Source organism: Ammospiza caudacuta, chromosome 8 (assembly GCF_027887145.1).
Source record: "Ammospiza caudacuta isolate bAmmCau1 chromosome 8, bAmmCau1.pri, whole genome shotgun sequence".
Classification (NCBI taxonomy): domain Eukaryota; kingdom Metazoa; phylum Chordata; class Aves; order Passeriformes; family Passerellidae; genus Ammospiza; species Ammospiza caudacuta.
The window spans coordinates 24,031,241-24,047,880 of record NC_080600.1 but is presented as its reverse complement, the minus strand read 5'-3'; the positions used below and the strand labels follow the sequence as shown (position 1 = coordinate 24,047,880).

The following is a 16,640-nucleotide window of genomic DNA, read 5'->3' as shown; positions in this document are numbered from 1 at the left end:
TGCATGAAAGCCTTAGAAGGAAGAATAAAGGGCTCTTCAGAGCTCCTTGGAGGTCTTTTGGCAGACATACTCTCCAGTGTGCAGCCTGAGAAAACTTCCCTGGGTGTTTTTGAAAGTCACACTGTTCTTTTGACTTTAGATTATAAATAACCAGCCACTAACCAGCTCTATAAAGTCTCCAGCTTTCACATTTTAAATATGTTTATGTTCAGGTATTCATTGTTAAAACCTGTTTAAAGTTATGCTTCATTTTAGATCAAGCTTATTTTGAACCATAAAGAGCTATTGCAGTAATAACACAGTCTGAATGTATACATTATTACTTACAGCATATCAGATGTTCTATGTAGAAATTTGTACACTTCTCAGATGATCTGTTTCATGCTTTCTTGTACATAAATTTACATTGCATCCTGCCTTATGCATTTTTTTAAAAAAGAAAGTCAACAAATGTGGCATAACATTGAAAGAAAATGGCAAGTTTGTTTCTCATATAAATTCCAGCTGTTCTGGAAGTCTCAGATTTACTGATAGACACAGGTGAAGATGGAGTTGGGCAGAAGCAAGAGTAAACTTCTAGCTTCCCTCCATGTAAAGTGGACATGCTTTGTGTAAGAAATGGTGCAGTCACTGCAGATCTGCTTGTATTCTGCTTGACTTCTCTGCTCTGGAGTGTGCTTGTAAACTCATCTAGTGCTGTTGAGTTGAGGTCCTTTTCCACTGGACAAAGTGGATAGACATCTCACAAAGACATGCTGGGTTGATACTGAGAGGAGGTGTTGCCCATGGTCATTTGTGATCTGAGCATCAAATCACACTCGTGCCTTGTGCATGAAATGGTAGGTGATGACAAGGCTTAATGTCATTGCCATGTCCTTTTTGAACTCGCTCCTCTGAGGTGGCTAGGCAGGTCTGACCTCTCCAAGCCATTTCTGGTTGTTCTGCACTGATTATTATTATTAACAGAATTCTGTGAGTCATGGTAGAAGTGGGTGTTCTTTAAAGAAGTAAATACAGTAGCGGGTCTTGTCTGGGTTTATAAAAAATTATTCATGCTCTAACACACCCTGCTAAATCAGCAGAGGCTCATCTCATGAGAATAGTTCTCTTCTGGGAAAGCGTAAATCAAAGCTTGCTCCAAAAGATCAGGTTGTACCAGCAAGAATTATTTTACTGGTATAACTGTCCCAGCAGCTCTCTGAGTAGTACCATTATGTTGTCTAAGAGTTTTGAGTTGTAGAGTACTCTCCTTAACTAATACATGTTTTCTGGCAAGAGTGTAATTGCAGAGCAAACCAAAGATTGCTCTGAAGTGGCTGTTTCTAAAATCCCCTTGATAAAGGCAGTCTTGTTTTTGTTCATTTGGAGGTTGTTTTGTCCAAATAACTCTTCTCTAAAAGCTGCTTCACAAAATCAGGTATAGAGTGAGGTAGCTGATGGAAAGACTTCGGCAGAGCTGCTGCAGCAGTATCCCCAGCTGCGGAAACCAGTCGCGTGTTGCAAACAGGTTGGTGGGGTGTTGGGAGCTGGAAATTCGGCCTGATGAAAATAATCTGCTGGAGTGTCTGGGGAAAGGGAGCAGTTCTCTCGTGTCTCCTCCAGTGTGACACGCGGTGACAATGGACTACCAGCCACTGCAGGAGGAGCAAACGTGGCCCAGGCATGGGCGTAGCACTTCCAAGGACTGTGCCTTTGCCAGGGGAACAGCCACTGCAGAATCAGCTTCATTGTAGCTCTTTGCCTACCGAATACAGATCTGGAGCCTTGACACTTATGAAATTGTGGCCAGGGCTGTAAGACTCAAATTCACAGTCACATCACTTTTCAATAGGCCATGAGTATAGACTGAGATAGACTTCACATTTTCCATGTGAAAAAAGTATGCAGCAGGATTTTTAGCATGTAATTCACTGAATCCAGAAATTCTGAGTTGAGTTTACAGATTAGTAATTGATTAAGTGGATGTCCCTATAGAGAATTTCATAGATTACTGCCCAGATTTGCACACAAGGTAGTTAAACATGCTCAGGAGAATTGCCTGTCATATTTTGCTGGCAAGTTAGATTATCTTCATCTTGTGGAGAGCAAAACACTTATTATGGATTTACTGTCTGTGCAGAAAAGACTGTGTAAACCCTTTTCAGTCTAGAAAAAGGAGTTTGAGACCTAAATTCTTGCAAAGACTCCTTGCTTACTCCGTCTAGCGTAGAAAATCAGACAGTAGAATAGTCCAATAAACCATACAAAGTGAGTGAATAACCTGGTGAAGATAGCTCAGAAATGAGGGTTTTGGTTTTGTTTTTCTTTTTGTTTGTTTTGGGGTTTTGTTCATTTGTTTGGGGTTTGAGGTTTGTTTGTTTTTTTAAATAAATTAGTCTAAATGTTTAGTACACAATAATTCTTTTCTTTTCTGCCTGTTTTATACTTATGTTCTTCCCCTTTATCATCTATTAGAATAGCTTTCCTTTCTACAGAAGGGCCATGTTAATTATAAATAGCCATTTTATTTGCCATATGCCATATATGAAGTGGGCCGTAGATGGTGGTTACATGGCTTGAGAATAGAACCCTTAATTTTGGTGTGTTTTATAAACAATTGGCAATAAACGGCCTCATCCTGTGTCCTTTGACTCCAGCGGGAGCCCTGGCAAGTGTGTTTGCGCCAGGAGGAGCCGGCTGCCAGTGCAGGGAGCGGGCAGCGCGCCTTTGCTTTCAGCGCAGTTGTGTGTGCCCGTGCCAAGAATGAATTTTGCCGATTCAGATTTGCTCAGTTTGTCAACACACAGCTCCCATTGAACGTGGCGGGACGAGAATCATTCTTGGCACGGGGCCGCGGGCAGCGGGGCCGGCAGCGCCGGGAGCCGAGCGCGCCCAGGGGAGCGGGGCCCGGCCCTGCCGCCCCTTCCCGGGGCTCCCTTCTCCCGGAGCATTGCTTGCTGCTGGTGGAGTGGGGCGAAGAGTCTCTGATAAAAAGGGATTTCCTAGGTTAGTTTTCAAGGCTATTTTTTTTTCTGTGTGGCTGTCTGGATGATTAATGTGAATAGGAAAATACTGTTGACCCATTTAAATCATGTTAGACAACTTCCATTGCTCATCTACATAATGAAATACACACTGAACATTACAGCCTAAGTATAAGAGCCAGTGAACTACAAAAATAATATTTTACTCATTTAGATTATGAAGTAAAATATAGGACATTAGTACTAATGATAGTATTAAATTTTAAGCCATGCAAATTGCAATTGTCAGTGAAAAAGAAGTATAAGTTGAAAAGGCTATTAGCATTTCAGTTTTAACAGTTAATTTCAGTAATTTCTTTATTCTGCTGGTGTGCAGCTTAAAAAAGTCCATGCACAAAACATTTCATAGTAAGTGCAGAAGTGTTTGTTTTATATTGTTATTTAATTTCAGTCATTAAAGAAATGTTAGAAATTAATTTGTGATATTAAAATATATTAACATTTTGTATTACTGAGAGTAAACTGCAATTTTTGCTCAGGTAAAATCAAATATAAAAGGCAAATTATTAGTAACCAGTAAATGAAATCATTTTAGGCATTTATTTAAGCACCAAAGCAAAAACTGAATCCTTTAAAAATACGAATTTTGTCAAATAGAAAAAGAATTGTCAGCATTTTAAACTAAATACAAATTTTAAAGTGCTGAATTTAGGCTGACAGGTTTCTATGGTTACCTACCTTTCCAATAGTTTGGTGAGATGTGTAAATAGGCCTGTGAGTCACTAGTAATTATTTGGGTTTTGTTTGTTATAGTTGTAATTCTCTGTTCAGTTTGAGTCTAATACAGTTCATACCACATGCTTTGGTTTATGTATATTTTAGTGTGTATGATTGACAGTGATTGAGCATTTCTTATGGAGTGCTTGGTTTTTTTGTCATAAGTGATGTATGTTGGTACTTCTGAAAATGTAAACAACTTCTTCCTGTATCACTGTTTGAGAAAGAGATTTTTATGCTAAAAAGAGGTCTTTGTAAATGTTAAGCAAGGAGATAAGTGAAAGGTGTTTAAAAACATTTAAAACGTCTCCCAAACACTATACTCTACTCTTTCAAATTTGATCCATAATTCTATCATTATAATTCACTCAGTGACCCAAATGTCACATATTTATGAATAAGCTTCCAAGTAACGCATAAATAGCACATGGTAATGACTGACTGGTTTAAAAATAAATGTTTTAATCAGGATGCTACAAGTTATCTGCAGCAAGCTCTTGATTAGACATCTTCTTGTGCAGAGCATTTTCTTGAAATAAAAATAAGAGCTTATTTCTACCACCACAGCAGTTTAGCAGAAGAAGCTGTAAGCTCTCAGACCCCCGTGCTCCTGTATTTTGAAATCTGGATTACAGGATGTAATTCCCCAGCCTTAGACTCATCACCCTAGCAAAGGATGTACACTTGTTTTCTCAGTAAACACTTACTGTCCTAACAGAACTTGTGTTTTCAGGTGAAAACAGGACAATACACGTAATTAACAACTTTTAACACAAGGCAAGAAATACTACTAGTTGTCAATTTTACCAAATGAGTAGTAATGTAATCTTATTTTATTAAGGTATTCATCCCAAAGTTGTTGGCCATGTGCACTTTTTTCCTTAATTTTAAAATAAGATTGACCTATGATTCAGAAATCATCTTGTGTCCTTAGAGATTTGGCTGTAGATGCATGGAAAATACTGCAGAAAAAGGACTGACTGCCTGTTCTCTTCCCATGTGTCAAACTGCACAGAATGTGCTGATACAATGTACAGGAGCATTCCTAAATTTCCTATGCAAAGATTACTTTTACTTCAGCAATGTTGCTTGCCTACTGAAAGGGTGGAAAATCTTTTAAGGATTTTATGGTGATCCAGACATATTTTTTCCATTCCAGGTGGAAATTTTAGAGGTTAAAGTAGGATTTATTTTTCACATTTAATATTGTGTCAGGCATGTGTATAGGACATAACCATGCCAGTTGGAAAACAGTTGTTTCACAGAGCACCTGAAAAGATTTTAACCCAGTAGGATTCAGTGAATGTTAGAGCTGTGGGTGGGTGCATATAAACAATTAGATTTGGTATTGTGATGTATATAAGGACTATTTGAATAGCTTATTTTTTTAATCTGAAACAAGTGCTATTTTTAAAACTAACTTGTTCCAATAGTTGTTTCTTCCCTACAAAATCAAAATCATGAAGACAATAACCAGTCTTTCAAGCAAAAGTAATTTCTCTAATATTTTAAAAAAATCTAAAGATAGATAGAAAGTGCTTGGAAAATGTATTTAAATATGGAAGCCTGAACAGATATGTTTCTCATTCTAATTTATTCATTTTATGATAAATTAATTTACTCAATAAAGGAATGCAGTAACATAAGAGGAATGTTTCTCCTGCTAGTCAGAGAAGTTGAAACTTGCCAGATGCTGTGATCTGGAGCCTAAATTCCCTTGATAGTAACTGTGATTGAAACCCTTAATATTGCTTTGTGCAGCTTTTGTACTGGACTTATCTCATTTTGCAGTGATATTGCTTTAGACAACACTGTCTTTTTATTTTCTTCTTGCGTTTTTCTGTCAGAGAGGGAAGATGTAGTAGAAATAACAGTGGGAAGGAAGGCTGTGCTGGAGGACTGCGATGCTCTGTTCTCTGTGTCTGCACAGTTTGATCCCCTGTTCTGTAACAAACAGTTCATTTCCTTTGCTATAGGAATGAATATCACTTAGCTATAGTTAGATTATACGCTGTATTTTAAGTCCTATAATAAAAGGGAGAAGTACTGTTTAATGATACCAGAATTTTACTCAGTCAGTTAATTTATTTTTTACGCTGCCTTGGTGTGACTGTGTGTTTGTGTGTATACAGTTTTGTAACTGCTCAACTGGTCAAAGGAGATTGTAAGGATATAATACTTATTTTTTTCTTCTTGTTTGTTGAAGTTGCACTGTCAGTTGCTGCTGATAAAAGGTGGCATCAAGCCAGCTTCCTGAAGGAGCTATGGGGAGGGTCATGGCTTGTCATGACCTGGGCACCGGTACTTGAATGTTGTTATTATTGGGATGAAGTACCCTTAGGCTGTCATCCTTCCTGTAAATAGAAGGGGTTCTGAGTCTCTGTGGTTTCCCAGTTTACCAACTTGCAGAACAGCTATTTTGTTGGCCCTAAGTTTGACTGAATAATGAATTAGAAGCACAGCTCTATTCCAGAAGGCACTGATTCATCATTTTAGTCTGTTAGTCTAGACTAAATCGTAGTAAGTAAAGCAAAACAAAATCTGTTTCCATATAGCTTATAAGCTTACAAACTCATTTATATTGGCATGTAGCCAACAAATTGCCCAGTTCCACTCTGCATGAAGTAAGGGCAGAATTGTAATTAGCAAGGAGCATAACTGAGGGCCAAAGCAGACTTTTTTCAGTGACACGGGGGAGTCACAGTGATGCTGGCACAGGGGCTGACTCTTCTCCCCCGGAGTCAGTCGCTGTTCGACCATTGCTATGCTTCGTTGCCTCTTAGGAGAGTAACAAGAGCAGTTCTGTTAATGCCTCTATTAACTAAACAAATTCTGTTGTTAATTTCCAGAAAAATTAAATAAAACCATACCAATTAGAATATAATGTTTTCAAGATACTGGCCTGTGTTTCGGTTTATCAGGGTAGGGTCATAAGCATGCTGTTGTTGAAGTTTCACCAGTGTGTTGCTGTTGTAACTGAAGTCACATCTATCCTGATGAATATTTCATTTCCCCAATCATGCTGTTAAAAACAGAGTGTTTTTACCCTTTCATTTCTGCTTTCTCTTTTCCAGTACCATCGTGACAGCTGTGGCTGCGTCCTGTTTACAAATTGCTGCTAGTCACATTTTCAGTAGTCCTGATGGGTTTTGCTTTCCCCTAATACATCCAATTAGGAGGAAATATTTCTCACAAGCAGGGACTTGCTCTTCTCCTTGTAATGACATAGTTCTGCAATCCAGGAAACAGTCCTGCATGGTGTCCATGTCCACGATTTCCTGATGTGGGAAAAACGTGTGGAAAGCATCTGGAGAGGAGGAGACCCCCTTTACCAGCTTGTTTCCTGTAAGCGAAATTGGAAGACCTTGTCTGTGCAAATAGATTTCAAAATAGAGTCTGCCCTTTGACTGTCTCCATAATTACACAGCGCTCTCTGTATTTTATTTGGCTGCCAGAGCAGTTAACCCCTGGAAGTAAGGGGCTGATGATGGCATGACCAGCACGGGTATGCAGACATGACCATGTGAATACACTCTTGTTTGGAGAAGCCTGTCATTAAGACCTTCTTATAATATAATTTTACCAAATTTGAGAATTATCATGTGTTGGATTATGTTGATTAAGATACCTTATATCCATAATGTACAGAAATGTGGAGGTATTAGTTGCAAAAAAGGGAAAAAAAGAGAAACAAAAAAAAAGTTCTTTCATGGCTTTGATGTAATCAACATCTGTCAACAGAATGAATTTGCTTTTGTTTAATTTCAAGGGCTCTTGTCCTTCTACTTTGCCCAATCAGTTTCAACTTCTGCCTCAGGCATTTCCCTATGTTGTTCTTGGAGGTTTTTTCCTTTTTTTCTTTCTTTTTCTTTTTTTTTTAGCAAATGCGCAGGTTATTGCATGTGAAATGTGAGCTGGTCTTCTGCTGCACAGGTTACACAGGGCTGGAAAGAACCTTTAATCTTTCCCATCCTATTTTTGAAGCTTGGACATACCTTTGCAACAGGGGGGTTACAAAGTCAGTGTTTTATTAGACAGTTAGAGTTACAATTACAAGTAAAGGTCTTTCAAACCACAGCCATTATTTTGGATTGAAAAATGGGAACATTTAGTAATTAGCAGAAAGAAGCTATGTATTCTTACCTAGTTGCCTTGGCTGGATTCCACATATTGTTCTCCTTAGTGATTTTTAATACCTCATTTTAAGCTTTAATCCTCAGAAGTTTCAGCAAAATGAGTATTTGAAGAAGCTAAAGAAGAACCTAAATTATGCCAGAGTATTAAAATTACCTGACAAGCCAAATTAAAGATCTCTAGTGTTTTACCTCCAAATGAATATATATTAAGAAAATCTCTACAGTCATTCTTTTTTTCAGTTTAAAAAGAAAGATTAAATCACATAATTTGAGAAGAGTTGTCAGAACAATGCTTTTGATGTTGTTAACTTTATCAAGAGCAAGTTGATTTTATTTCCTAAATAGTTTTGAATGTTAATTCTTTTAATCTTAAATAATTTTGGTACTCTGCTTCTGTTGATACTGTGACTAAATTATTTAAAAATATGTTAATTTATTTCTTGTCTTTTTTAAGAGGCACCCTTGTATTTATTGTAGCTCAGAACTGTCATGAAGTTTATCCATTGGTAATATTTTTGTTAATTGCTTGGAAAATTGAAATCTTTCATTAATAAATACCAAAAAAAGGTTGCTAACAATCACATTTGATGACTCATGTAAATGAGCAGGTTTTTGCCCAGCTACTCCACACTTCATTCATTGGAAACATAGCTTGAAAAATTGCTGTAACTGTTAAACAGGAAGCATTAGAAAAGGGCTTATGTGAGAGTTCATTCTCAACATCTCCTGTTAAAAATACTTCTTGACCAGAGGAAAATCACATTTAAATTACTAAAATCAACTTAATTAAGGGTCATTAATAGAGATACACATAAAAAACTCTCCACTCTAGGAGTGAAATGAGAGCATTTCATTATATAGTGTAGCATGCATGAACAGATAACAATTAAAATAGCCCTAGAGTAAAAGGCTAATAAATATAGGGCACACTGTGCTGCAAAATCAGTCACTTAAAAATGCTCCCACCCATCATAATTCTAGAATGCCATATTCAGCTGCTCTGACTGACTCATTTAAAAGGAAAAGAAATGTAATTTCCACACAAGATAAATTCATCTGGTAATTCAGAAGAGCTCACAGTGCTTATTGACACTGTTGGTGCAGAGGCAGGTCTGGAAGGTGTGCTGAGGAATGCAGCGGCTCGGGCGAGCACACGGATCGCACAGAGGGATTCACTGACGGAGCCGTTGGCAGGGATTGTCTGTGCTCCTGCACCCCAGCTGCTCATGGGAATCGGGAATGCTGCTGATCATTCTCTTAGTGCAGCTCATAGTCAGTATTCTGTTGTTCCTGCGGGTGACCTGGCCTTGCTCTTGGGGTACAGGATAAACAAATAAACACCTAAAGGGGTTGACTTTGTGTCCTGGCTGTGCTGGTCTGTTACCAGCCTACCCAGCTTCACACACCAAGCTCTGCTGTGGCTGCAGTTTCTGCTGGAAGATGCATAAATGCCATGTGTATGAACTGTCTTACAGTAATTAGTATACACAGAAAGCTAACAAAAGGATGTGCTTGAGCACCAGTGTTGCAGAAATAAATAAAGGCACTGAGAAAAGCTTTGATGGGTGTAAGGGATGGGGAGGAGGGAACCTCTGAGCCAGACTTGGAGAATACAGACAGTTGTTCCTGTCTCAGGTGATTGATGATGTTGCTATATCAAATTATCTGGGAATACGGAGCTTGAAAAATAAAAGGCACTGTGGAGGCATTAGAAGGCCTTCTTAAGGAAGGAAGTGTGTGGATGGAGTCCAGATTTTCATTATAGACCAGTAACTTCATTGTATTTTAATGCCATTTTATTTAATTTTATTTTTACTTTGTAGAAGAATGTTTTCTCTTATATTTTTTTATATTTCAAATAAAGGTTTAGTTGCCCTGTGTTTATAATTCTTGTAATATAATTTAGGAATTGTATTTTAGAATGGTGATACTTATTTGCTTGTCTCATTTCATCTGTTCAAGTAGTAGATAGTTTTGTATGCATCTGGTTTATAATGAGTGGTTAGTAGAATAACAACAGGCTACAGTACCTTATTATCCTGTTATTTTGTGACAACTCTTGCAGTGTATCTTTGGGAGAATAGAGGTAAAAATTTTATTCGGAATAAAAAGGTATCCCTTCTGATGTGAGCTAGTGGATAGACATGCACCCATGAATATGGTTTAATGTATTTAAGAGTGTGTATTTGGGGGAGCTTATTGGGAATAATTGACAAACATACTTGCACCTTTTCTTCCCCAGTTAAATTGTGATACATTCTACAAGGTGTCCGGGGAGCATTCTGGGCGTCAAGGAGAGCATTTAAAATACATGTTCACATATTGATGTCCATGTGGACTTTAGCTAACCGCATCAGTGAGTGTGGGATTTCAATATATTTGTAGTACCTTTAGCTGTGCTAAAAGCAAGGTACTTCAACTGCACTTTGTAAAAGAGTGCAGTTGGCTTACACTGTCAGAGTGGTTGCTCTTTCTGATGGCCCAAAAGTTGCTGCCTTGGCACATTCTGTGCTTCCAAATTCCAGAAATGAGTACAAACCAGACAGGGAGTTTGTAGGATGCTTTAGGCTTTTAGGACATGCTTACAGTTGCAGTTTAGGTGACCCTTTCTGGGTTTTTTTTGTATATTTGGGTGATTTTTGTTAATTGCACAATGATTTTTTTTTTTCTTGTGAAGGAGACTCTAGGAAAGCAGATTATGAGTCTGCTGTTTAAATCCTAGTTACAGTTAATAGGGCTGCCACATCAATCCAGCCCTCTGTTAACTGAGCAGCTCCACTTCCTTGGAGATACTTTCTTCTCTTTTGAAGCAGGCAGCTTCCATTGGGTATTTAGGCTATACTGAGAGCTTGAGGTGAACCTCACCCTTCAGCTTCACTTTGTTATTTGTCAACAAATCAAACAAATAAACCAACCAACCTATCAAGCTAAAAACCCAAACAATACAAACAAAAAACCCATCACCACCACCAAAAAAACCCCAACAACAAAACAAACAAACAAACAAAAACAACCCAGTAAAAATTGGCTTGAGTGTAAGTTTCTACATCTAGGCTTTAACTTTTCAGACATTGGTATCTAAATGTGACCCTGACCAGTGCAAAGAGACAGTCGGAAACATTTCTAATGCAAACCCAATGAGACTCTTTCAGTCTGGGTTTGGGGCTCCAAAACTGAGCATGACTCAAATCTTCTGTATGTCATGGAGTAAAAGGGCTCTCTTTGAAAGACTGCACATGTGGAAGGATACTTTCTGCATCTGAACATGATAAATGCATCCAAAGGAAAGGAAGGAAGTACAATAGAATAAAAAACATGCAAGATGTGAAAGAAAGTCTTCTGGAAATAAACATTTTTACATAGTTACAAAATATGCAGTAGATTAATTTCTTAATTTCTGTGATATAAAAATGTTTAGTTGCTTCTGTTTAAACAAAAACTTTTTACTGAAGAATAATTGTTCATCTGGATTACTTGCCACAAGATTGCTCTTGTATTTGTATACTTAATGACATTTTTCAGAAGCAGATCAACTGTTATGGTAAACTTGTGTTTCAGGAGAAAAACTCTGTTTATATTGTAGAACATTTGAGTAGTGGAAATACACACTGTCTGTAATTGTGATGTAATTGGGCAGTGTCAATAATCCTTTTGAATCTCCTGGTTTTGATGCTAGCATTGTCTTTTGTGGTGGATTATTTTGGTTTTGATGTCTCTGAGAGCCTTTGGGCCTCAATTGCCCTTTCTTTTCCCTTTTTTTCTTTTTTCTTTTATCCTTTTTTTTTTTTTTCTGGGGGCAAAATTTGTCATTGCCCAACAACTAAGTTTGAGCTATGAAACTTTCCAAATGCCCATGAGAATTAAATGGAAATCTGATTCAAATACTCCAAATAAATTGCACTTTTAATGCCTTCAATTACTTCCGGCCAAGATAAAAATATCTCCTGAAGTTTCTTCTATTGCCCCCCGACCAAAATGAACTATTCTTTGTGTCTTGAGCAACAAGACAAAGATCAACATTATCTTTGTTATGCTCAAATCTGTGACCAATTCTGCAAGAATACAGCTGAAAATATTGTATGAAGTAACATTAAATCTTCCTTTTTTGTCTTCTCTTTTCCTGCTGTTGTGTCTTATCAACTCCTTTGCCAAGCCTTGGACAGTGCAAATTGCTCCAAGCAGAGGCCAGTTAGAGCATCACTCCTGTCTGTAAACTGTGGGGAATTTACCCACACTGCTTTTTAATGCATCAAGCCAAAACAGATTTGATATTTTATTAAGCTTCAAAGTATTGTTTGGGAAAGTTTTTTTTTTCTCCATTTCTACTTGTTCTTTCTACTCTTTCTTAAATGGTACAAGATTTGAATTACCCTCAGCAACTACATGACTTCTGTGCTCTGTTTTACATTATGCCCTTCTTTTTGCATACTTTCCATTTTGTAAAAATGTTAATATTTTTAAATTTATCTGTTAACAGGTTCCGTGACTGGCTGCCATATAATCTTTTCTTTGTGCAATCATAACTACCTGCACAGACACTCAAGCAATCATCAGCAAAGATGCTTCTTCTTTCAGGGACAAAGAAATGCTGCTTATAGCGTAGTTTGGCCAGCCATGGTTTCTCCAGCTCACCAAGTTCCTAAGGTACTGCAATTTCTGTTACCTAATCTGTTCTTCAGCCAGTGTAGAGTTTGGTTGCAGTCATGATCAAGTGTATTTGTTGTCCAACAGCTGGGGGTTGGATCACTGTCCTGTTGCTTGGTCTGGGATTTGAAATAGGAGAGCTGATGTCCAGCTGTCTTCCATGTTAAACACAGTGATGTATTTAGTTATGGGGGAGTTCAAACCTGGGGCTTGTTTAGTTATAGTAGAATAAATGTGAGTATTATAATCATCTGTCAACAATTCTGGGTCCAGATTCTGGTTTGAAGCAATGGTAGACTGTCTTACCAGAAGTCAGTAGGAACCATTCATGATCATCTAAGTCCCCTTCTGTATAAATCTCTAGCAAGCTAATTGTAAAATGCTTATATTTTGCTGATGGTTTTATTATTTGGTTATGTCAGAAAAAGAATGTACAATACCTGCTGGTAGCTGTCCTGCTGCATGTTTTAAACTTGTCTTTTTTGTGTCTGAGTGTTCTTATTCCTTGCAACATATATTTTTGGTTTTATTTACTTTAAAGCCAAAAGGGACTTTTTGATGCAAATGCAAATTTAACATGTGCTCCACTTCTTGTTTCCTTTTTTTCCGTTTCTTTTTTCCCCCTGTTTAATTACAGCATACAGATTAACTGTTTAGTATCTTTCCTTTTGCCAAAGGAAACCAAAATACCCTTTCTAAACAGTGCTTCTCAGGATGTGCATTAGTACTTTATACAATTCTGTTCTGTATTTTAATATAGACTTCTTATGCCAAATGTAGGACATTTCCATGAGCTAGATATACTAAAAAGTTGTTAGATAGAAAAAGAGATAAGAATGATGGAAGTAGGGCTCTTAGCCCTAAGAGACTGTGGAAGCTCTGTGTGCAGGGAGAACATAGGGTTACATGCTCTATTTATTTTCAAAAGCTTAAAATCATAGAAATTTAAAACTTTATTTTCTGTATTTAGATGCTTCTTTTAGGGTAAAGAGGAAGAAATACATTGTCATAATGAAAAGTTGTTTTCCCAGTTCAGAGTTCTCAGACATCTAAAAATCAGTCCACATTTATGAACTCTGAAAAGTTGAGGGCAAAGTTTTTACTTTTATTCAGAGCATGGCAAAATCACATTGAAATAACAGTGTTTTTTTGAAATAACAGTGTTTTTTAAGATGTTGGTGTGAAACTGTCCACATGGGCATTTGTATGTACTCTGCTTTGGGCTTCTCCCTTCACAGTTCTTAGAGGTCAGTAGGATCATGTCTCAGTTAATAGGTGAGTGCCCTCCAAGGGGACAGCAGGGGTGATGCTGTGTGTGGAGTTGCTAATCTAACAAATGGCATTGTTTTGGTTGGCTTTTTTTGGACTAAGGCCCAAACTACTGCAATAGGAGGTTGTTACAGTTGTTATGGCATTCGTTTTAAAGAAATGGGATCTGAAATTCTGTTGACATAAGTTTGTTGAAGATAATTTCATCATTTTTATCAGATTGGACATAAAATACCTGTAACAGTAACAGTAGCCTTCCTATTTCAAGTCCCAATAGAGTTCATCAGTTGCCCCACTCTTTGTTACTCCTACACCCTGTTGTTGTATGGTTGTTTTGTAGCCAAAATGCCTACTTTGTTTTCTGCCTGCCAGCTTGACTGTGTACTTTGTGAAGTCAGTGCAAAACTCACCCTGAGGCCAGCATGGCAGAAAATCAGTCTGGCTGTCATGGGCAAAGGGATTCTTCCACAGCCAGTGAAACAGCCCAGGACCCTCTGACAGAAAGTGCATTTCCAACTCTGTGCAAGACATTACTGTTCTTATTAGCTTTCATGTTTATAAACATTGTTAAATTGATGTGAATTAAAAAAAAATTCACCTCTTACAAGGGCTGAGAAGTTCTTGTGTGGAAAAAATGAGGCTTGCTACATTTTCTTTGGCAGCAAATTGGGATACCTTTGTATAATGTTGTAGATGGACAAATTTAGACACAGCATATGAACTAGATTAATGTGTAAAAGCCTCTAAATTAAAATCATTTAAATCCTAAGGTTCTTAGTCAAAAAGCAATCTCATGGATTGTTCAATAGGTGTTTTGTTTGAATGAGAAACGCAGGATTTGATCAGGTTTAATTTTGAGAGTAATTCTGTATGTTTGTCCCATCACTTCCAGTGTTTAGATGCCTTTTGTAGAAATGCCCCTCTTTGCAAAAGAAAATGAAGAGTTTTAAAGTCTTTCTCCCAGTTTCTTAACTTGAGACTGTCTGTGCTGGAAGTCAGCTGCAGTATCTGGGGTTTCAGCACTGGAAGGCTAACAGACTGTGTAAGTCAGTAGTAACAGGCAATGTTAAGTTCAAAAGGGCAGTGGAAGAAATACTGAGGCAGCCTTGAGGGTTTGCCCTGATGGCTTAGGAAGGTCGATACCACGACAGAAAGGGCAAGCTGCCATGAAGCAGGAGGCAATATCTGAGAAAATGATCCCATTGTCATGCTCAGTTTTCTGATCTTCATTTTCAATCCTTTTTCTCCAAGCACATAAAGAAGCCAGACTATGTGACGACAGGCGTTGTACCAGACTGGGGAGACGACATAGAAATTAAGAATGAAGATCAGATTCAAGGGCTTCGTCAAGCCTGTCAGTTGGCCCGTCATGTCCTGCTTCTGGCTGGAAAGGGCTTAAAGGTAACAATTACAGAGGTCCCAGAACAGCTTGGGTGTTTTTTATGCTTTCACTTATTTGGGTTTTGTTCCTACTTTTTTGTTCTTTTAATTTTCCTATTATGTGCATCCAACTTTAAGTTTGATTCTGAAAAAATAAGGATTTATTAACCTTTGATTCAGTTCATGATATGCCTGTTGAATTATTTCTGTACTTTGGTCCTATGTAGTGCATAGTTAGTGGCTCAGGTGTAATATCTCTGTGTTTGTCATCTCCCTCTCTTCAGATTGTGTCAAATCATGTGAGTTTCTCCTAAGGCACATGCTACATTTTTTTCCTTTCATTTCATGGCCCATCTACCTCATATGTCATGTTTTCCAGCTCTGCATGTGTACAAGCTCACACTTGGTCTGCCTTCTCCATTCCCATCCATCCTTCAGCCCTCACTGTCCTGTGGCTCCAGTGCCCCTCATAGAGCTGCCACAGGAAAAACAGCTGCCAAATTCTACACAATTTTCCAGAGTGCATTGATAGTAAAGCCTCATGATTTCCAGAAATGTTCCTACAGTATGCTTTTTAGGATACCTCCCAAGAAGAAATGTAGAGGGAGGAGTCTACTACCAGGTTTTGCAGATGAAGAAATGCTTTTTTAGCCTTGCCTTGGTATTTCATGTAATAGCATATTGGATAAGGTGAAATGGGTTGAGTAGCTATGAGATGCAGAGATAGATGGGGACTGTAGGTCAATGCCATTGACTTAAAAGGGGATTTTTCTTTCGGCTATCATCACTCTTTCACAAAGGTATAGTTCTGGAGCTGGAATAGCAAATAACAAAATTGCCTGAAGCTTTAATCTTGCATAGCCTTGTGCATGTTTAACTTTTTAATGTTCAATTGTTTTCCGGCACAATAAAATGTACTCATTTAAAGTTAAAGGCATATGCATGTTTCCAAAGGATCAGGGTGCAGTGTGGGTTTTGAATGAGAGCAGTTTTTCCACAAATACTCTTTTGTTGTATTCATGTGTGAATACACATGTATGCAGTCTGGTGTAGTTTATGATGCAGTTCATAATATGAGCTAAATCATATATAATAGCAAAATACTACTCATGCATAATGAATGCTTTGGAGCCAAAAGGTGTATAAGGTAATAATTACACAACCAGGACCTGTGTACAAGGGAGAGCTGATATTTGGAGTTGCAGTGCTAAAACCATGGCTCAGGTCAGTCACAGACTGGTGGTGAGCTCTGTTTTACACAATTAAGTGTTTGTTCAAGACTCCACTGACTGGGAGGATGCTCCAAAACCCTCCCTTATTGACAGTGAGCATCTTCTGCTTTCCAGCCTGTTGCTGCCTGTGGTCAGTTTATGCCCATCTGTTCTTGTGCCAACACTGCTCTTTAATTTAAACAGCTTCCTGCCTTTCTGTGAATCTTCCCCTTCATGCAAGAATAGAGCACCAGAATAGT

At 37.9% G+C, this 16,640-nt stretch overlaps 1 protein-coding gene across 1 annotated transcript in view; it reads left to right on the top strand.

The window, feature by feature from the left end:
• The window catches only part of METAP1D (methionyl aminopeptidase type 1D, mitochondrial), a 43,595-nt gene that overhangs the window by 9,626 nt on the left and 17,329 nt on the right, over positions 1-16,640 (top strand). Inside the window, exons 2-3 of the mRNA XM_058809747.1 lie at positions 12,354-12,520; positions 15,041-15,190. Of these exons, the coding sequence (XP_058665730.1) occupies positions 12,491-12,520; positions 15,041-15,190 (180 nt within the window). The 5' untranslated portion in view covers positions 12,354-12,490. The remainder of the gene's footprint in view (positions 1-12,353; positions 12,521-15,040; positions 15,191-16,640) is intronic.